This window comes from Ruditapes philippinarum, unplaced genomic scaffold (assembly GCF_026571515.1).
Source record: "Ruditapes philippinarum isolate M1 unplaced genomic scaffold, ASM2657151v2 ctg1529_1_1_1_1, whole genome shotgun sequence".
In the NCBI taxonomy this organism is placed as follows: domain Eukaryota; kingdom Metazoa; phylum Mollusca; class Bivalvia; order Venerida; family Veneridae; genus Ruditapes; species Ruditapes philippinarum.
In genome coordinates this window covers 69,342-91,323 of record NW_026860640.1, presented here as the reverse complement: position 1 = coordinate 91,323, position 21,982 = coordinate 69,342, and the positions used below count along the sequence as shown (strand labels likewise).

At 34.0% G+C, this 21,982-nt stretch overlaps 1 protein-coding gene across 1 annotated transcript; it reads left to right on the top strand.

The window, feature by feature from the left end:
- Positions 1 to 444: 444 nt before the first annotated feature.
- LOC132712863 (BTB/POZ domain-containing protein KCTD9-like) lies at positions 445 to 20,230 on the top strand. The gene is made up of 12 exons (XM_060695299.1): positions 445 to 600; positions 2,165 to 2,292; positions 2,804 to 2,847; positions 4,077 to 4,197; positions 4,592 to 4,653; positions 5,953 to 6,084; positions 7,033 to 7,100; positions 7,746 to 7,841; positions 9,530 to 9,679; positions 14,983 to 15,088; positions 15,987 to 16,120; positions 18,079 to 20,230. The coding sequence occupies exons 1-12, from the start codon at positions 553 to 555 to the stop codon at positions 18,193 to 18,195; spliced, it is 1,206 nt and encodes a 401-aa protein (XP_060551282.1). The 5' UTR covers positions 445 to 552; the 3' UTR covers positions 18,196 to 20,230.
- Positions 20,231 to 21,982: the final 1,752 nt, after the last annotated feature.

Sequence of the window (21,982 nt, the reverse complement as noted above, 5' to 3'; positions counted from 1 at the left end):
AGAGAGTGACGGCTAGGAAGTAACAGCCTTTTTCAGGGCTACCTTTTTCATATTGTCTGGTTACTGTACAATTCGGTTCTCACACGGATTTATATTATATTTTGGCTCACAATATTCATATATTTTGTTAAAGCTCCGTGGAAATTGCTTGCAAAATTAACCTTTAAAGGACATGGTCGACATATAATAGTGACTTGTCCGTGACTTTGTACCGGAAAGGATACCGTACAATTTATACATGTATATAATATGATACTAAATACCGTCAACCCAGCTCATTTGTTCTGCCAATAATGGTGAAAATATCATAAGATAATCTCCCGGCCGTTGATCATAAAGAACGAAATTACATGTACTGTCAAGAAATTCACCAACAACCTTGCCACCTCGCTTGCTACGCGCCTGTTCGGCGTTTTCTAAATATAGTAACAAAACTTAATTCTAAAAATAGAACGAAATGTTAGTTGGATATCATCTGTTAATATCCCAAGATTGTCTATAGATCCGAGATAAGGAATACAGACTGTCAAGAAATGAAAATTTATTGAAAACATGAAAAGAGTAGTTATTTTCAAAAATGGACGTTTTGTTGACGGCAAGGTAGAATTTAATCACAGTTTTAATTTATTAGTGTTATTTTTAAACTATTATTTTCATGCTGCATTAAAGACATAAAAAATTAAAGAGTTTATATTCAATTTTCAGTGTTTATTTTTCAGTGTCTGCAAGCCTGAGTGTTTGTATTGTCTGTAAGTTGTGGTTAGCTTATAATTGGACCCATACAAATTTCTTTTATTGTCATGCAAGTAAATACTACTGTTATAAACAGAAAGTTTCTTTTCTTGACTGTGCAAATTATCTCTGTGAGTGTCTGAGTCAGAAAGACTTAGACTAAGAGAGGGTGGGGAGATTTGAAAATTGAATTCAGGCAGCATACTGTAAGCAGTTGTCAAAATATAATGACATACCAAAGCTAGATTCTGAGATGTTTTTGTTGTGGGTCAGAATCTCGCTTCTTCTATACAGGGGAGATATTGCCCATAAACAAAATAGGCCCTTTGCATGTTATTGTTATGAAATCTATTAATAGTAACAAATTGCTGATAAGAGATACAGGTAACTTTCGGATGGTTGGCAAAAAAATGGTGGCTGATAAAATGCAAAATATAGTAATTTTATATTTATAATAAAAAACTTATTTTTCATGAAACAGCTTAGTATTTTATATCATTAGAAAGGTCGTTTTACTCATATTTTATATATTAAAAAATAAATTAACAAAGCGTTTTCATTTTTTCTTGGTAAGGAGTTAAACTTGGTGCTAGAAAACTATTGAAATAACAGTTGAAAAATAGCTGAGCTTTATTTTTTAAAAGCAAAAAATGAAAATCCGCTTATATTTTAAAAATATGAATACAAAGAACTTTTAAATGATATAAGAATCTAAAAAATCGATCCACAAATAAAAAAGTTATAAGAATTTAAAAATTCTGCTGCTATATAATGTTTATAAATATTGGTTCTTCTTGCCAACCGGTAAATCTGCTAAATTCTGGTAGCAGGTGCTTGTGATGTCATTGTGCAATGGGTCTATATCACAATATCTCAGTGCGTTACCGTAGTACAATTAGTGGACCATTATTTGGAGCTTTAGTAGATCAAATAATATTATAGACATATTTATGTTTGGCAAGCCTAATGCTAGAGTGAGAATGAGCCGTTCGGCGCACAAAAATTATAGAGATGTGCAATGGAATCTTGTACTATAGAATAAACTCCCTAGCTACATTGCAATTAACTTACACATGAACTACACTATATTTCTCAACTTTTAATGTCAGTTCAAATGGGCAGTACTATTGTTGCAGTACATGTATAAGTCTTGCTCACAATATTTTAACTATATATTTGACCCTTTATTTTCTTTCCCTATGAACATTTTAACCATGACCAGAATTCATTTTCAGTCTCACCTTCTTGGCATGTTGATGTCTTGACTATTTTGCTTTTATTTCACCTTTTAATACTAACAATCTGACGCACCTTAGACTGTTTAATCGATTTTCTTTTCTGAATTCTTGTATAACATTTATTATGACTAAATCGCTGATTGATTGAGACATATATAAATGTTGATATTTATCATATTGTTGTATTTTGTTAGGTTATATCCGTGACACATAGCTCTTCCATGGAAGATGTTTTATCCGATGCTAGCAAGAAATTGGGCTTTGTCGGAAAGAAGATATACACTCCTCAAGGGGGACTTATAGATGAAGTATCACTTCTAAGGTACAGTGATATTTGATTATATAATAAATCTAAAGTTAAGCCAACATGTTCCTACTACCTACACTGGACAGTATCATTTAAAGATATGGTAGGATATGTGCCCATTAGTCTTCATCATTATTCTGAGTAATTAATTTAAAAAAAAAAAATAATATATAGTACACAAGTATTTTAATGCTGTTCTGTTTTGAGATACACTTATCTTTAAGTGTTACAGTCATACAGGGATTTCCAATTTTTCTTTTGAAGTGTGATTACAGATGTTGCTCATCATTTTGTTTAACTCATCAACTGACTGTAACTAAGGGCAACCAATCTGTCTTAAACAAAACTGACTCAAAGTGTTGTGTATACACTTGATTTTTCAAGTTAAGAAAAGAAAGTCTTCATTGGCTCATGTTTCACTTCACCAGAGATCATTATGTAGAAAACAATAAGCTTGTCTTTTTAATGTTTTGTTACATATTGTGATTTTTTATGACAAGTAATATAAAATTATTGTTTTATTTAGGGACGACGATGTGGTTTATGTCTCGGGAGGCGAAGCTTTTAAAGGTATGTATTTATTTATTTTATTACCTCCCTTTAAAGTTTAACCATTGTTACCTCCCTTTAACCTTTGTTTCCTATGAAATTATGAGAAAGACCTGCCCTGCCGTACATGTACTTTGAAATTAAAACTTTCCTCTATTTATGTAACAAACATTTCTGCACTTTAATAGATGAACTGTTAACAATATAGAATCAGGCCTCAGGTTTTTCCAGGATCACTAACTATTCATCATCTTGCATAAGTCTGTTCACATCATCTTTCAATTTGGTATGAATGTTTGTTTCATGAAGCATCAGAATTGAGCATTAGACATTATTGAGCCTGGTCAGACTGCATTTATATTCAGACTGTCTTAACTATGAACTGGTACAATAGTTTCGTTATTTTGACCCCTAGCACTGAAAGGGTTAGAAAAAAATCATTGCAAAGGAGTGCTCTCTAAGTTGATATATTAATCAACTGACTTATGTGTTCTTATACATTAATTGAACAATTTAAAATAATGTCTATGAATTTTAAAAGGTTAATAGAAAGTATAAAACCATTGAGACATCTGTGTAAGACCACTGAAACTTCTGCATAAGACCACTGATAATTCTGTGTAAGACCATTGAGACTTCTATGTAAAGACCTTTGAGAATTCTTGTGTAAGCCCAATGAGAATTCTGTTTAAGACCACTGAAACTTCTTTGTAAGACCACTGAAATTTCTGCATAAGACCACCAAGACTTCTGTGTAAGAACATTGTGACTTCTGTGTAAAGACCACTCAGAATTCTGTGTAAGCCCAATGAGAATTCTATGTAGGATCACTAAGACTTCTGTGTAAGACCACTGAGACCTCTGTGTAAGAACATTGTGACATTCAGACCACTGAAAATTCTGTGTAAGAAAATTGAGCATTCTGTTTAAGACCACTGATACTTTTGTGTAAGACCATTGAGACTTCTGTGAAGGACTACTGAAACTTCTTCAAGAACATTGTGACTTCTGTGTAAAGGTCACTGAAAATTCTGTGTAAGATCTCTGAGAATTCTTTGTAAGCCCAATGAGAATTCTATGTAAGACTACTGAAACTTCTGAGTAAGAGAAATAAGACTTCTGTGTAAGACCACATATACTTCTGTGTAAGACCACTGAGATTTCTGTGTAAGATTACTGAAAATTCTGTGTAAGACCACTGAGATTTATTTCCTAGTCTTCTTGTTAATTTGTTGTTTCATATATTGCAGCCCCTCCATGCAATCATTCCTGTCCAGCTGACCCACACAGTGCACCATGTAAAGTGTCACAGTGTAGTTCTGGTGAGTGGGTCACACTGAATGTTGGTGGAACGTTATTCTCTACAACCAGGTTTGTTTATTTCATGTACTATTAGTTAGTCTTCATTAGTTTGATGATACTAGCAAAAACCAAAAAAAACATCTTGACTGCAGATTCATGCTGATTTTTTTTTACTTAAATAAAAGAAATTTCTAAATGAATTTGTTCAGTAATAGTGGATCAAAGGAATTTTTTTTACATACACTGTATATTTAAAAAACAACTTTATTTCATGATTTTAAAGATTGACATGTAAAAAGATGTAATTTTTCATGCATTTACATCAGCAGAAAATTGAGACTCCATACAATGGGCGTAAAAACAAAAAAAGTCTAAAAATTGGGATTGAAAAAATTATATATATGGCTTGAAGTACAGTAAAAAAAAGTATTTTATGTATCCCTTATGTATTGTTTTATTGTAGAAGTACTCTGACACAGCAACACCCTGACAGTATGCTGTCTGCAATGTTTTCTAATAGTCCAGGTATATTACTATACAATTATTGTCTTTATGCTCCAAAAATCTTGTTTTTTGTTTTGTGTTGGTTGTTAGTCTGATCTTTCATCAGTTCTTTCTTCTGTGTTTTCAGTGTTTTGTTACTCAATGTCTAATTGACCCTATCATTTATTAACTAATATCTTGGATATTTGGTATGTTTGTATCTGTTGTGGTTGGTAGGTTATATAATTGTCTATGTTGGTAAAACATTTGGTTTATGCGTAACTTAGTTTAGTTTGATCGTTTAGGAAGCTATAAGCTTATCAACATACCATAGAAGCTATTCCTGGTACCAACCAGTTCTAAGCAATGTTTGTAAAGTTTCTGGCTCAAGGAAATAGCAACTTGCCCCTGATAGGGTTTGAACCCATGTGGCTAGCGATCCTAAGATATCTATTGCGATGTGTTAATAACTTAGCTATTCTGCCACTCTGTACCTTTTTAGTCAACTATTTATATATCATGTGATCAACACATGTTTTAAAACAATAATGTGTATACCAAAATATTCAATTTTTGTGCCCCCACGTTAGTGCCGGGCATTTAGATTTACCCTTGTCCGTCCGTCCGTCCTTCCGTCCGTCCGTTCACTTTTGTGTCGCAGGTAACTCAAAATGTATTTGACCTAGAGTCATGAAAGTTTACAGGAATGTTGATCAGCATGTGTAGTTGTGCACCTGGGTATTTTCGTCTGGATATTTTTAGTATTTTCAGAGTTATTGCCCTTGACTTAGTAAAATTTTGCAATTTTCAACTTGTGTCGCATGTAACTCAAAAAGTATTTGACCTAGAGTCATGAAACTTTACAGGAATGTTGATCAGCATGTGTAGTTGTGCACCTGGGTATTTTCGTCTGGATATTTTTAGTATTTTCAGAGTTATTGCCCTTGACTTAGTAAAATTTGCCAATTTTCAACATGTGTCGCACGTAACTCAAAAAGTATTTGACCTAGAGTCATGTAACTTTACAGGAATATTGATCAGCATGTGCAGTTGTGCACCAGGTATTTTTGTCTGGATTTATTTAGTATTTTTAGAGTTATTGCCCTTCACTTAGAAAATTTTTGCCATTTTCAACTTCTCAAAAAGGATTTGACATAGTCATTAAACCTTATGGGCAGGTTGCTCAGCATATTTTAGATTTGCACCTGGGGTTTCGCTTGTGGATTTATCCAGTATTTGTAGAGTTATTTCCCTTGACTTAGTAAAAAGATTGACAGAACAGTGGCGCGGTGGGGGCACCCGTGTCCTATGGACACATTTCTAGTTTTTATTTTCTTGTAGAAGAATCTTGGTGTAGTTCAGTAGACGAGACTGGGGCTTACCTCATTGACAGAAGTGCACGATATTTTGAACCAATTTTGAATTATTTACGGCATGGTCAGCTGATATTGGACAAACATATTAGTGCCGAAGGTAGGTAGCAAATATATGTCCCCGTTTATTGATTCACACTTGTAAAATGAAAGTTATAGTATGAGTTGATAGTATGAAGAAATGAAATATGCAGAATCCTTTTTGATAGCAATTGATATGAGCCGGGTCACGACAAAACCAACATAATGCGTTTGCGACCAGCATGGATCCAGACCAGCCTGCGCATCCGCGCAGTCTGATCAGGATCCATGCTGTTCGCTTACAAAACCTATAACCAGTAGAGAAACTGATAGCGAACAGCATGGATCCTGATCAGACTGCACGGATGCGCAGGCTGGTCTGGATCCATGCTGGTCGCAAACCCATTATGTTGGATTTGTCGTGGCGCGGCTCATATGTTTTTGGATTAATTTGCTTATCATCAAAGTAACTGTATTGTGAAAGAATTTAATTCATTTTCATGATGTCTGAGTTGCCATTTCATAATGATGATAATTTCAACATGGCCCAGGCACACTTGATAAAGATATCTTAGAATTCATTTAAAATAAATATCGGGGCAAATCTAGGAAGTTGATTCAGATAAAACTTTTCCCATTTTGCTCTCCTGATAGATTAAAGAGAAATCAACTCTGCCAAATAGATAGAGAGTCCAAATCAATGTTTACTTGGCAATGTCATATAGAGAGTAGGCACATGTATCAGCCCATTTGATGACTGCTAAATGTCATTGACAAATCAGAGCATCACTTTATACTATGCTCCTACATGTATAGTGATAATCAGCCTACACTAAACATCAAATAATTACTTCATCAGTTTGAGACGGTAATAATTTTGCGAAATTTTAACAGGGATTTACTGGTAATTTTGCATTGTCTATGTCAGATAGACCTGGTCTTTTTAAAATGACGACTTATGTTAGATTATAGATAAATGAGAAAATTTGCAGATCGTGCTTGAATTATATGGCTATTATTGTTTCAGGTGTGTTGGAGGAGGCTAAATTCTTTGGCTTGACATCTTTGATAGAGACACTAGAGGCAACTATTGAGGTAAGTTTTACCTTAAAGTGACATTACACTCATGTTTTCATCATCAAGTTGAGCTGTATTGACCATATATATTGGAAAAAATTGACTGTTATAACACTGATTGACCGACAGTTTATTTTGGAAAAATGTTTAGGTTGAAATACAAATTTGTTCTAAAAATTTTATAAATTAAACGTTATAGGTAAATTCCGAATGATATTAACAGGCACTTTGTTGGGCTGGAGAGTTATTTATCAATCGTGTGAAGAAAATGATAAAATAGACAGGAATTATGGCAAAATATAAACTTACTGGATTTTCACCAGTTAACTATATAACCTTGGACGGGCATAATGGCACTTTAAACTGCCATAACCATTGCTGTTGAGTGGGAGAAATAATTTTTTTAACTTGCTGGAACAAAAAGTGATTAGCTTTTGCCACCCTTTTATTGGTGATGTGGAATGCAAAAGATCATTTTGTTCTAATAATTGTTTGATAAGTGAAATGAAACTTTATCCCCACTCTCCACCTTATATACCCCACCCTCTCAAAAAAAGAAACAAATTGAAAAAAAAAAGAAAAAAAAAAGAAATTGATTTGAAAAATTTAAAACTAATTTGATAATTGAAGTAGCAGTAAAAACAATCATACCTTATATTACAGAGTGAGCTGCCAGCAGAAGACCACACACCAATAAATCGTAGAGAGTTTGTGATGAAGTTGTTAGTTACATCCACAGATAAAGAACTAAGATGTCAGGTAAATACTACATTATACATATATTCTACTTTAAAGAAATACCTATACATATATTCTACTTAAAAGAAATACCTATACATATATTCTACTTTAAAGAAATACCTATACATAAATTTTACTTTAAAGAAATACCTATACATATATTTTACTTTAAAGAAATACCTATACATATATTTTACTTTAAAGAAATACCTATACATATATTTTACTTTAAAGAAATACCTATACATATATTCTACTTTAAAGAAATACCTATACATATATTCTACTTTAAAGAAATACCTATACATATATTCTACTTTAAAGAAATACCTATACATATATTTTACTTTAAAGAAATACCTATACATATATTCTACTTTAAAGAAATACCTATACATATATTCTACTTTAAAGAAATACCTATACATATATACTACTTTATACAAAAACAGTTGAACTTTGGTAAGTCAAAGTTGACAGGACTTGCTTAAAAACTTTGAAACATTGGGACTTAGACTCAAGACTTCAAGCCAGTGACTTAAAAAAAGTGTAACAAAGTGAAAGGGCAGTAACCAGCTTAAAGTATATATATCCTATGAGTTTAAGTCTCTGAAGATACAAAATGAAACTAATTTGTAATGTTAAAGCTCAAAATACAACTATGGCAATTACAATGTAATACATACAAAGGCTGTTTAAACACACAGCTGTGTAATTATAACACCTTCATACAATTGATCGGCAATCATCAGTGCAGCTAGAAAATTTATTAAAAATATTTCGGGATTGAAGTTGTCAAATTATTTGAAGGACATTGACTTATTTATGGTAAAATTTTCTCTAAATATTGTTTACAGACCATGTAAAAACTCAGACACACCAAAATATTATTGACACTTAAAACTTTGACTTATATGTAGGTTTTAATAAAGAATATATAGGACAAAAACTCAGTATTTTAATTTTACTTTGACACTGTCACATTAAGGAAGTTGACTAATCAAAGTTCAACACATAGATGTTCTGTTGTAGTATCTTACATTAGATGTTATTCTAAGAAGACTTATATTAACCTTATCTAGCAAAAGCATCCTATGTTAATTTAAGTTTTTTAATAGTTTTTAGGACAAATATAATGCATCTCATCATTGATAAAATGACTTTACATGTAAAAAAAAGAACCACTTGCCTTTCATTGCTAATGGTTTGATTCCCATCAAGGATTTTGGATACTATCATGTGAGGGAGATTAATCCAGCCAGCTTGGAAGTATGTAGGTGGTTCTGTCACAAGCCTCTGTAATAATGCATGGACAGGTACTAAAGGTCTTCCTCCACCAGTTAAGCTAGTCATATCATCTTTAAAAGTGTTGGTGTGAAATAGGAAAATATATGACAGAATTAAACCAATTAAGATTCTAGTTACGGCAGTTTAAGGAGGCCAAGCTTGTATCTTTTGGCTGTCACTTTTATAGGTAGTTTGACAACAGGGCTGACCATGAAAATGTTGTTAAAATCCATGTAAAAATCAGGAAAAACATGATCAAGGCATCTGAGATGCCTAAAATTTTAAGTGGTTTTGGGTACTTATTGTGGCAAATCAGAAGGGGAAGTAACAATTTATTAATTTCACTACTTTGCCAGATTTAATTATGTCCCTTTTCCTTTATTCTACCATATGAAATGTATTTTTTCCTATAATTTCAGGGAATGAATTTTGCTGGAGCAAACCTCTCCAAATTAGATTTGAGAGGGATTAATTTCAAGTATGCTATACTGAAGAATGCAAATTTGAGTGGTGCAAATTTGTCCTATTGTAATTTTGAGAGATCTGATTTGTCAAGGGCGGTGTTAGATGTAAGTAAAGTTATAATTGTGGTTTCTTACTGTCTCAATTTCTAGTTGCTTTTAGACGAATATATAATTTTCAAAATGTGTTAATACATGTGTTAATATTTTGTTTTTTTTAGTGGTAGTTTACACACAGGGATTTCACTTTGAAATGGTAGAACAATTTAAGATTGTGAATCCTGCAGAAAAATATCCATACAATAATATAAGTATTGCACTTGCACCAAGTATATTTTCATATCCCTCATTATGCACTGAACTGAGGTAGAATCACATTTTGGGGCATCCATGGCCAAGTGGTTAAGGTCATTGACTTCAAACCACCTGCCCCTCACCGCTGTGGGTTTGAATCACAAAGGGACTTTGGATTATTTCATGTGAGGAAGCTATCCAGCTAGCTTACGGAACATCGGTGAATCTACTCAGGTGCCCGTTAGTGCCTGAAATAATGCACGGAAGGGCACCTCAGGGTGGTCTTCCTCCACAAGTTAGGCTGGATCATCGTCATATGACCTATACTGTGTCGATGTGACATAAAACCCAAACAAACAAATAAACAGAATTACATTTAGACAGTTGTACAGTTCATGAATCGTTGTGGCATAGATCTATTAATCACTGTTATCATCATAAAGCCCTGTGTTGTATTTCTAGTGACTGTAAGTGTGAATTTCAAGCACTCACTATGTGCTTTTTCTAGAAAATTAATGTGATGCACAAAGTGACATGGTGAGCTTTTGTGATCCGGCATCCATTGTCTGTCTGTCTTCCGTCCTTAAACTATTACTTTAAATGACATCTCTCCATAATCCGCTTATGCTATGTTCTAACTGCCGATCAGATCAATTTGATCGTCCCGATCACATTAATTCCCCGATGAAGCCCGAAAAAGCTGGATTAAATGCACATTCACGACTCCTACTCGATCGCTTCGCGAATTTTTTTTGACATGTCAAAAAACTTTGGGTAGGAAGCCTAAGCCATGCCAACCAAGGTAGACTGCTCCGACCACCCCCAATCACTCATGCAGACACAGCTAGACTAGTACCCGATCGCTTGATCGTGTTGATCTGATTGGCGGTGAGAACACAGCATTAGCCAAATTCATCCAAACTTCACAGGAATGTACCTTTGGTGGTCAACTTTAAAAATTGTTCAAATAATTTAATTTTATGCAGAACTCTGGTTGCCATGGCAACTGAAAGAAAAAACTTAAAAAATCAAAAGAGCTAGAGCTTATACCCTGGTCACATATTCACGGAATACGCCCACGGAAGTGCAACGGATTAATTCATCCGTCAGTCAGTATCAGGGCATCCTCAGTAGCTACCCGTACTGGTCAGTAGCTCTCCGCATTGTAACCGTAATAAATCGTAGTAGTCCTTGTATATCTGTAGCTATCCTTGACAATTTTTGCACAAAAATTTGCTACGGAAAAATCAACCGTAGCTTATCCCTACTAGTCCGTATTAATCCGTACCGATAGGTACTGGTCCGTATGAAAACCGTAATAGTTCGTACTGATTCGTAGTCCACCAACTTGTCAAGGATTGCCACCGTTTGGTACGGGGAACTACGTATTTGTACGGTTACCCTACATATAAGCTATGGTTTTAATACGGATTAAAACGGCATTCTCATGGAAAGCCACGATCGTAATACGTTGTACTACGGAGAGGCAAGGATAATCACGGTCTTATACGGTTAATTGCTTTGCCACACGAAACGGTACGGAATGGTACGGCCCACCACTGTTTAGCACGGATGAATTAAGTATCAGGTACTTTTTCAAGGGTATAAATACTACCTCTCCGCCAAAATCATTGAACCCTGCAATTCGTTTTCTATGTGTTCTTTGCTTTTGAGGCATTTTGAAAATGAGCAAGCCAGAGATTGTGGATAGATGTATTAGGTCCGTATAGATCCGTGGCAATTCGTTCTTCTCCGTATCAATACGTTCTTCTCCGTATCAGACCATACTTATTCGTACTAACCCATGCTTATACCGTAGTAGACCGTAGTGTGTACGTAGTGCGTCCGTCCTGATTCGTGTCGCTCTGTATCAAACCGTGATGGTCCATAACAATCCGTGTCTCTCCGGCGGCTTTTGGTGGTAAATCCGTCGGACTCCATACTCATACCGTTGTGTGTCCGTACCGGAACCGTAGCGGACTACGGACTTTCACATTTCCGTAGTAATCCGTGGAAGATTAGCTTTTCCGTGGCATTATCCGTGAATATGTGACCGGGGCATTAGATATTTGGCATGAGACATCCTCTAGTCAGTGTCTACCAAGTTTGTTCTAATAAATTCCTAGGGTCAAAATTGGCCCCGCCCTGGGGGGTCATATATATTTCTTAAATGTGTATAGTAAAATCTTAAAAAAACTTCTTTTTAAAAAACCCAAAGAGCTAGAGTTTAGATACTTAGCATGAAATATCTTCTTGTATGTGTCTACCAAGTTTGTTAAAATAAAAGTCCTGGGGTCACAATTGGCCCGCCCTTGTGTGGGGTCATTGTTTGCCCTATATGTGTATAGTAAAAACTTAAAAAATTTTCTAATGGGTGTCTACCAAGTTTGTTCAAATAAAAGGCCTTGGGGTGAAACTGGCCCAGCCCCAGGGACCTATATACAGGTGAGCGATTTCAGGACCATCATGACCCTCTTTTTTTAATCTAATGGTAATCCTGGTACAAGCAAACTTTTACCGTTACAGATTCACGGTGCACTACCATGCACAATAAGTAAGTCAGCCTGTTACGCTTATTTTCAAAGCTGTTACTTTAAAAGCTTGTTTGTACCTCCAGGTTAATAAGCTGGGAAAAACCAAAATATTCCTAATTCCGGAGTATGCTTTGGAACAATCACTATTGTAAAGTTCTGGTTATTACTGTAGTGAAGTGTGTTTCTAGTTATCACTGTGCCATTCTATAACTATCTAATTTGCAGTTCTAGAAATCATAGTTTCCTTCTATTTTGGATTAAAGGGGGGTAATCCAATAAAGCACTTTTATTAACTGCATTGATTCATGCTTATGTGAAGAGTTACCTCCCCTTTTCATCGGTGAGCTATTTTAAGAATTATCAAGGTGTCTTATTTAACATATTATTGTAGGAAACCATGTTAGTAATACAACTAATTGTTAACAACAGTAATAGATACAAAGAGATTTTATTACACCTTGACATGTTTGATAGTCATTAAGTTGACCTGCGGAAAGGGTTAAGCGTTACTTTCAGGTGTTAGTTGTTAGTTATTTGTTCCGGTTTTTTTTTGTGTTAATAAGAATTACCATATGAGGTCATTGTCTCAGAGCAAAGTGAGAGTTTCCATTAATTAGCTTCAGACATGTCCTGGAGATTTATAATTAGATACCTGAATAAAGTCAGATTTCATATTAGGAGGCGGGGTGTTATAAGGACACGATGAATAATGGTTTATACACGATTTTCTCTAATATCTGTTGTAAACGTGATATTAATCTGTAATGACTTAACACTATATGTCATACTGATGGCTTTTTATTATCTATAAAGTAATTTTTTCTAGTTCACCATGTAGTAAACAGCACGTTTTTATATGACAGAAATGTGCGGCTTAAATTTTAGCCACTGCATGATTTTTGGATACATGTTTTGCTAGAATTTCAGTCTTTACATGATTTTAAAGTTATGATTGAAAGTAATGAGAGTTATTGATCTGGAGTGAGACTAAAAAAAGTGTTAAAGCATCCATATTCTGGTATATATCGGACAAGGCTCTTGAATTATTTTATAATAAGTACTTAAATCTCGCCTTTTTCATAGGCCCAGAATGAACTTGAAAACGTCTTAATTCATCTCCTTCACACTGATTTATATACGATAATGAATGAAAAATGTAAGAATCAGTGAAAAAAGTGATCTGCTCCAACACAGTAGTGAGTTAAATCCAATGTTCTGTAGGTTTTTTTTAGTCACATTACTGAGTGAATCTATGAAGACATATGCAACATTGAAATCACAATTATAAACTACTATTAAATGGGAAAGATCAGTACCATCAGTGAAAAATTACCACTTGAAATTCTTAAGCATGTTTCAGTGAAAATAAGTGATTGACTACATGTGTACATCTATCACCAATTGGCCACCTTTAAAGTTTGATCAAGTAATAGTAATAGATAGACAAAAGAGGAGAATTAAAAGCATTGACGGAAATGCTAATCTTGTTCTGTTCAGTTCCTACCACTCTTTGGATTAAATTAGTTCCTGGTATAGTCAGCAGGCATCAGGTTTGTAAAAACAAGCTTTCCTTCCCCCCCCCCCCCCCCCGCAAAAAAAAAAGAGCTAACCGGACACCTTTTTCATATTGTTTAAAGAAAACCTTTTTATTAAGTATGATTCATGTAAATTATTGTTGATAGCATTAAGAAGGTAAAATATTGGAAGAATCACAAGGCTATATAACAATGATTGGTAGAATACAAAGATAAATGAATTATACTTTACCATGGGTCTCTTGATTGTTTTAAATATTTTCTTTTATGGACACCATGAATTGTTTCATGTGATAGACCAATATATTTTCTTTATTGGACACTTCAGCATCCAGTATGAATCTTTTCATGTGAGATTCAAATATATTTCTATTATTGGACACCTCAGCATCCAATATGAATTGTTTCATGTGAGAGTCCAATATATTTCCATTATTTGACACCTCAGCATCCAATATGAATTGTTTCATGTGAGAGTCCAATATATTTCCTTTATTGGACACCTCAGTATCCAGTATGAATTGTTTCATATGAGAGTCCAATATATTTCCATTATTGGACACCTCAGCATCCAATATGAATCTTTTCATGTGAGAGTCAAATATATTTCCTTTATTGGACACCTCAGCATCCAATATAAATCATTTCATGTGAGAGTCCAATATATTTTCTTTACTGGACACTACAGCATCCAATATATTCTGTATTAGCCTAAGAGCTGAGGACTGTTTAATTAAGGTTTTTTTTTCTCCAAATCTGAAATTTAAACTACAGCAAGTATTAAACGAGAGCAAGTATAAAGTCTCTTCTTCGCAAAAATCCCAATTTTACAAATTTTTCTCTTGGTTTTTTGTTTGTTTGTTTCATTTTACGCCTTTTCCCAACAGTATTTCAGTGATATAGGCGGGTAGTTTCCTAACCATCGTTCCTGGAGAGTTACACCACAAAAACTATTATTAAATGGCCCTCAGCTCTTAGATTGTTAAATAGTAAGTTTAGTGCCTATGACCCATATAACTATGCTACTGTTTGTATTTTGTAATTTCAGTCTGCAAATCTACTAGGTGTTAAAATGCTATGTGCCAATATGGAAGGGACATCATTAAAGGGATGTAACTTTGAGGATCCAGCGGGAACCAGAGCAAATATGGAAGGTATGCCCTTAAAAAAAGAAAGATTTTTTCTCTCATTTTTCAACTTTCGCTATAGAGCATTCATTCATTTAATCAAGATATCTTACATATTTGAAATTGAAATTATTTGTCTACATTGGCCCATTTGTTCTATGTTGAAAGTTATGTAGTGAAGATCATTGTGGAATAAAACTGTTTAATAGCTTGGTTTTTCAAAGAAAAGAAAGTGCTGCTGTCCTAATCAAATCAATAGAGTGTGTTGGTGTCAGCAGGGCAAGTTGTTGAAGTTTGTCCGGTAATATTGTTTTTGCCTTCGCCTTCTGTCCGTCCGGTTGTCCGTCTGTTGTCCCGACGTCAGCATTAAGCTTGTCCGTCCTTTACAGGTCAAACTACTGATGGGATTTCAATCAAACTTTACAGGAGTGATCAGTACTATCCGTTGATGTGCACATCACTGGCCTGTTCTGCTTCGCTGCACAAAATGGCCGCCAGAGCTAAAAATAGAAAAATCTTCTCAGCCCTTCACAGGTCAAACTACTGGTGGGATTTCAACCAAACTGTACAGGAGTGATCAGTACCATCCCTAGTTGTGCATATCACAGGCACGTTCTGCTTCGCTGCACAAAATGGCCACCAGAGCTAAAAATAGAAAAATCTTGACCAGCCTTCACAGGTCAAGCATCTTGTGGGATTTCAATGAAACTTTTCATAAGTGACCATACATAGTTTTTGGAGACATATGTTTTTGTGACAAAAACCCTTCTAGTTAAACAACTGAAGATATCAATTGAATCTTCATTCAAGTGTTCAAGCCAATGTCAAAGGCTAATTTATGATACACTGATTCATAATCAATGCAATTCATAGTCCATTTTATAAATTTTATGCTGTTATCAAATAAAACTCTTGTGTTTGCCAGGTGCACTAATGAAAAGTGTGAATCTGGAGGGAAGCCACATGGCAGGTGTAAATTTAAGGGTGGCAAATCTGAAGAATGCAAATCTACAAAACTGTGATCTGAGGGGAGCAGTGCTAGCTGGAGCAGACCTTGAGGTAATGTGACGTTTAAATTATCCAATCATTATTTTATGACGTCCTTGACTTTACCTCATTGCTAAGGTCAGTATTGAGAGCAATCCAGATGTTGCTAGTATGTTCTTCAAGCAAGATTGATTGAAGTCATCAGAGGTGACAATATATAATGAAGGTGATACAATATCAATTTTATTATACTGAATGTAATGTAGCAGGAACAGTATAAAGAAAAATCTATGGCTTATTTCAAGTTTAATTTTGTAGCTTGACTATTTGAAGAATAGGGTGAACTATGTAACTTGCCCCAACATTGGCATCACTGTCACACTTTGGTTAAGTCGTTGCATGCAAGTTGGTATCTCCAAAACTACTGAAGGGACTGGGTTGAAACTTCACACATTTGTTGACTGTAATTTTCTTACGTGATATGCACATGTCAGTTACCTTTTTACAGAGTTATGCCCTTTTTTTTTACTTAGAAGCACTGAGAATAGTGCAGTGCACTGTCTAATGTTTGATAAGCATCTATTCCATGCAGACCTGTAATTGCCCAAAGATAATGGTACAGTCGACATTGTATTAAGAGACCACTCAAGGGACTGCCAAAAAGTGGTCTCTTAATAAAGTGGTCTCTCAATAGAATTCTGGAAAATTCGAGACTTTTTTATTGTAAGTCATTGATATAATAACATCTTTTTATAAAAACAAACACTGTACAATATTATGTATGTATTTCAGTTTTATAATTACATTTATGCCATTTTTTTAAAAAAGTAATCAATATATGTTTGTTTTTTAGTAGAAATTTGTGTACAAATCTGATCTACGCTCATAATACTATCAACAGGTCATTTTGACCATGAAACAAAGCATATTGTCTTGCATATTTTTAATATGTTCATACACATTTCCTGCTAAACATACTTTTGAATCATCAGCCAGAGCTCCAGATAATTTTTTATACAATGAGTTTTAAACTTCTTGAATTTTTCAGCAATTAGTTTTCACACTACCCCGATTTCAAATTCAATAAGGTTTTTAGAGATCTAGGATTTTTTGTCTTTTTTTTGTCAAAGGGTCATATTTAATTGGGTACTACATGTATTTTATAAAGCATCAGATGAGCACCTACACCATCAGCTCGTTTCTGTAATGTTTAGTCCATTACGTTTCACGATTTTATTTCGACTACAAACGATGACATTTTCTATTTACTCAGACTCAATTCCATGCACGATTTCCTCATTCAATTTATCCGGTCTTATTAGTTGTCTGTCATTTTTTCGCTCGTTCGGATGTCATTTTCGAAAAGGGAGGTCACTCTGAGCACATGACATGACTGCAAATGCTGTGTTGTGATACGTTATTGCTCTGACAAAATATGTCACAATAAATATTACGATCGGAAAATCCGATTTTGAAACGATTGCAATTGTTATTCAATTATTTTTTAAACTACAATTATTTGTGACCAATGACCATGAAAAATATTTGTTTGTTTGCTTGTACACATCAAACCTACTCGCTGATTACACAGGTGAGAATGCCCGTAGGGACGATTGTTTGTCACGGCCGTTTAATAGATACTTTAACACTTAATTTTGTACATTTGGGCCAACATTTAGTGGCCGCTGGCCGCGATATAAAATCGTCGTTTAATGGAATTAAATTATATAGTAAAAATCATCGGGAGGGATTTTATGCGGCCGCTTAATAAAAAAGTCGCTTAATAAAGGTGGACGCAAGTACGATGCCGACTGTATTTAGGAATATTTAAGTCTAGAGTAGTTTTGTTATGCCTACTTGAGGGTAAAAATTGTCAAATAACGATTTAAATCAACGCAGAAACATATTGCACTCAGGCTTTTCATGCTCTTTTGTTTACCTTTCGTAACGAAAAACTTACTTTTTTATGTAAGTTAAGAAAAGTAACAGCCACAAGAGTATTATAATATATGTGTTATATATTTTTCTAGAACTGTGATTTGTCGGGCTGTGATTTACAAGAGGCGAACCTGCGCGGTGCTAACCTGAAAGATGCCGCATTTGAGTTAATGCTGAACCCGCTGCACATGGCACAAGCGGTGAGATGACTGAGGAGTTGTCTACAACTGGGTCAGGCCGAGAGAGCAATCTATAGTCTATGGTCTTTCAACTACTGCGGAATGAAATGACTACCTAGTGTATCGTTTAGTCCTCTTTTGTTATACCCCTCCCTTGGTTCATTCCTTCACCATCAACACATAGCTTTATATGATGTAATTTATACAGGGTATATATATACTGTTATATAAACAAGGGCTGAAAATTAACTCTTCATTATCCTAGGAACTACATCTCCAAGTCAGGAGATTTAGTTGCCCACTGAATCATATATATCATATGAACCGAGTAACAACATAACCAACGTAATGCATTTGTGACCAGCATGGATCCAGACCAGCCTGCACATCCATGCAGTCTGATCAGGATCCATGCTGTTTGCTATCAGTTTCTCTACTTGTTATAGAGTTGGTAAGCGAACAGCATGGATCCTGATCAGACTGCGCGGATGCGCAGGCTGGTCTGGATCCATGCTGGTCGCAAACCCACTATGTTGGTTTTGTCGTGACGCGGCTCATATATGTATTGCCCCTTACACTCTGGATTTGTATCTTCAAAGGGGCAATACAACAATATGATGTGACAAAGCTATCCAGCTAGCTTACAGTTACAGTCGAGTGTCGGCTTGCATATGATAAAATAATGCAAAAAAAAAAAGGGCAGTGAATGTCTACCTCCACCATTTAAGTAGAATAGTTGGTTGCCATATGGCCTTTATAATGACAGTGTTCATTAAAATAAAAAATCCCCAACCCCCAACTCACCCCTATTTATTTACTTTGTTTTACTTTAATTTACTAATTATAAGTTTATCTACTGATTGCAATTGTATATTTAATGCTCTGTGTTTATATGTATCAATAAAAACCATTTGAACATTTCCATATAATGTTTATGTGAAAGATCATTCTCAAAATAATGTTTTAAAAATTCCAATACTTACGAGACATTCCTATGAACTGTAATATTGAAAGTTTTTGCTTTCCTTTTTAACATGGTTCAATTGCAAAAAAAAAAATGCCTGTTTTCTAAAACTCGTGTTTAAAATTCCCATTTACTGTATTTTTTCCTAATTTGGCAATAGATGTAAATTATGTTTTCCCTAGATTGAACCTAATTTCACAACCCAGTAGGGCTACTGAAACCTTAACTTTTTCCAAAAAGGTTGACAAAAAATTACAAACTGATTAAATTAGATGTGTGAATAGAATAACTCAAGTTACTATCCTATTTTTCATAATTACAATGCTACATTCATAATTGTGTTTGCAGGAATGATATATAAAAAAGATGTATGAAATTTATTGAAGTTTGGAATGAATTTATCATGTGTGCAATTACTTATGAAATTGTATTATTTCAACAATTTTATTAAATTCAAATTTTTTCATGAAAAATTCAGTTTGTTAAGAAACATAGATATATATGTATATTACCCTTACCATAGACTTTAATCTCTAGGATTGGAAACTCCTTGTTTCCAACTTGATGATGAAAAAAAACCCCCGGCTACAACAAGAATTACCTCCCTTTACTGTAAACTGAAACTACTGATCATGTCAGGTGACTAGCTCGGAACAAGATCAGCTGGCTCATCCATGCTGTCTGTTCATGATCTTAAACTGTGTACTATTCAGTCAGTGCATTTTTTGAAATTTTCACCGGAAATAATGAATCTTCTTTAATCGTCCGAATTGAAATGTGAACAATTTCATTTAATATTTTAGTATGGTAAGGGTTAAAAATATGTGTGTTTTTTTTTTTAATTTTCATATGCAGTAAATCAAAAGTGTAATGTTTCTACAGACATTGACTCTGTCCATTTTCAAAATTTGGATGAAAGCAATATCCATTTTTTGGAAATATTCATCCCATTTTTATCATTGATGAAAATGCATTCTATTTATATATTGATATATATTTTGAGGTTTATTGATGTACAATAAATAAATACAGATATTATAAAGAGAATAGAATAAAGCAGCACACCTCCAGATGCTTATCATATGTCATAGAGAAATTAAACATGAAGAAAAAAAGGGAAAAGAATTACTACATATTTTTATCACAAATTGTTAAAAAACGTTCATCAAGAGCATAACCTCACTTATTTCAGTTTAAAGTCATCTTTTGTATTCTAATTCAATAAAAAATATTTATGCTCCCCAAAGTGTAAGCATATAGTCATCGCTTTGTTCGTCGGTCAGCTTTTCTTGTCCGGGACACAACTCTGGAAAAACCAAGAGGTATCACCATGAAACTTTGTTGGTAGAAAGATCATCATTGGGTAGATGTGCAGTGCACAAGGACCGTAATTTGTCTTGCCTAACTTTAGAATTATTGCACTTTGTCCAGGACATAACTTTGAAACTACAAGAGGTTTACTTTTCTATGTCCAAAACCTATTGGGAGGAGCATCACCCAGTTTAACTGGCTCTTGTTTATTAAGTTTATTCTAAAAAAAAATGTTTAACCATCAGGGGGTGAGCAGCTTTAATAAAATAATTATTACAATGTAAGATGAAGTAACTGAAAAATTATTGTAACTTCTACCCATTACTGTCACAAATTACTTTAGTCAGATATTTTTTCTTATTGTTGAATGTCAAAGGTTCAGCCCCTGACCTTGGTTGGACACCATTTTTATTTGTGTCCCAAAATCTCTTGTGCTGTAAGTTACACACAAAATTATTTTTAACATAAAAATAAGAACCATCTAAACCTTGCAGAGGGTGTTGATTCATGCGTAACCAGATGATATTTTTATATAAATATTGAGTGTTCTGATAACATTATATGGAACTATAGATATTTTTGTCCACAAGTCTTGAAAATTAGAATTGAATTACCTGAGCACAAAGTTTTGAAAAGAGAGCTTCTAAACTAACTATAATTTGTTACAAACTAGACGTTATACTTTGCAAGAATTTTGTAGTTTTAAGATTTTATGTTATAAATCAAATATGTCCGTAGCTAAGTAAGTTTTAATTTGTTTTCCACTGAATAAGTCTTCATTTTGTTCACAGCTAAAAATGTGCCCAATTTGTTCACAATTGAACAAGTCTCAATTTAATTACAGCCAAATAATGAAAAAAGTTTGTTCACAGCTAAAATTGCTTTTGATTTGACCACAGCTAAATAAGCATTGAATTTGATCACAGTTAAATTTGATCTTAATTTGATCACAGCTTAGAGAAGCACTGAGGTTGTTCACATCTAAACAAGTCTCAGTTTGTTCACAGTTAAATAAACACTGCATTTGATCACAGCTAAATTTGCTCATAATTTGATCACAGATAAATAAGCACTGAAACTGTTCACACTTAAGTTTGCTCATAATTTGATCACAGCTAAATAAATACTGAGTTTGATCACAGCTAAATTTGCTCATAATTGTTCACAGCTAAATAAGCAGTCTTTTTTTTTTAGCTTTATATGCTGTTACTTTGTTCAAAGTTTAATTAGCATTTAATTTTTATATTGCTAAATAAAAACCTAATTTGTTTATAGGTTGATATTTTCTCCCTTAAAGAGAAGAATCTTAGTGGAAAAACATACATATATGTACCAGATAACTGATTTGGTTATAAATATAGTCAAACTAGTCTTTTGAGACCAATAGTGCATGTTATATTCTGGTTTTTGTTTGATAGTTTTTCTTGTCTGGCAGGTTAAAATGTAGTAATGATTAAAGTTGTTAAAAAATAGATAAATGCATATTATTAGCAGATGGACTTTGTAAACAAATTGTCTTCGTTTGGGGTTTGCTGTAGCTTT

What these genes read in the sequence shown, in the direction of transcription:
- LOC132712863 (XM_060695299.1), top strand. Translation starts at nt 553, where the DNA reads ATGAAAAGAGTAGTTATTTTCAAAAATGGACGTTTTGTTGACGGCAAG. An exon ending in AATGTTTTCTAATAGTCCAG is followed by an intron (nt 4,654 to 5,952) that starts GTATATTACTAT and finishes ATTTTCTTGTAG; the next exon opens with AAGAATCTTGGTGTAGTTCA. An exon ending in TGTCAAGGGCGGTGTTAGAT is followed by an intron (nt 9,680 to 14,982) that starts GTAAGTAAAGTT and finishes TTGTAATTTCAG; the next exon opens with TCTGCAAATCTACTAGGTGT.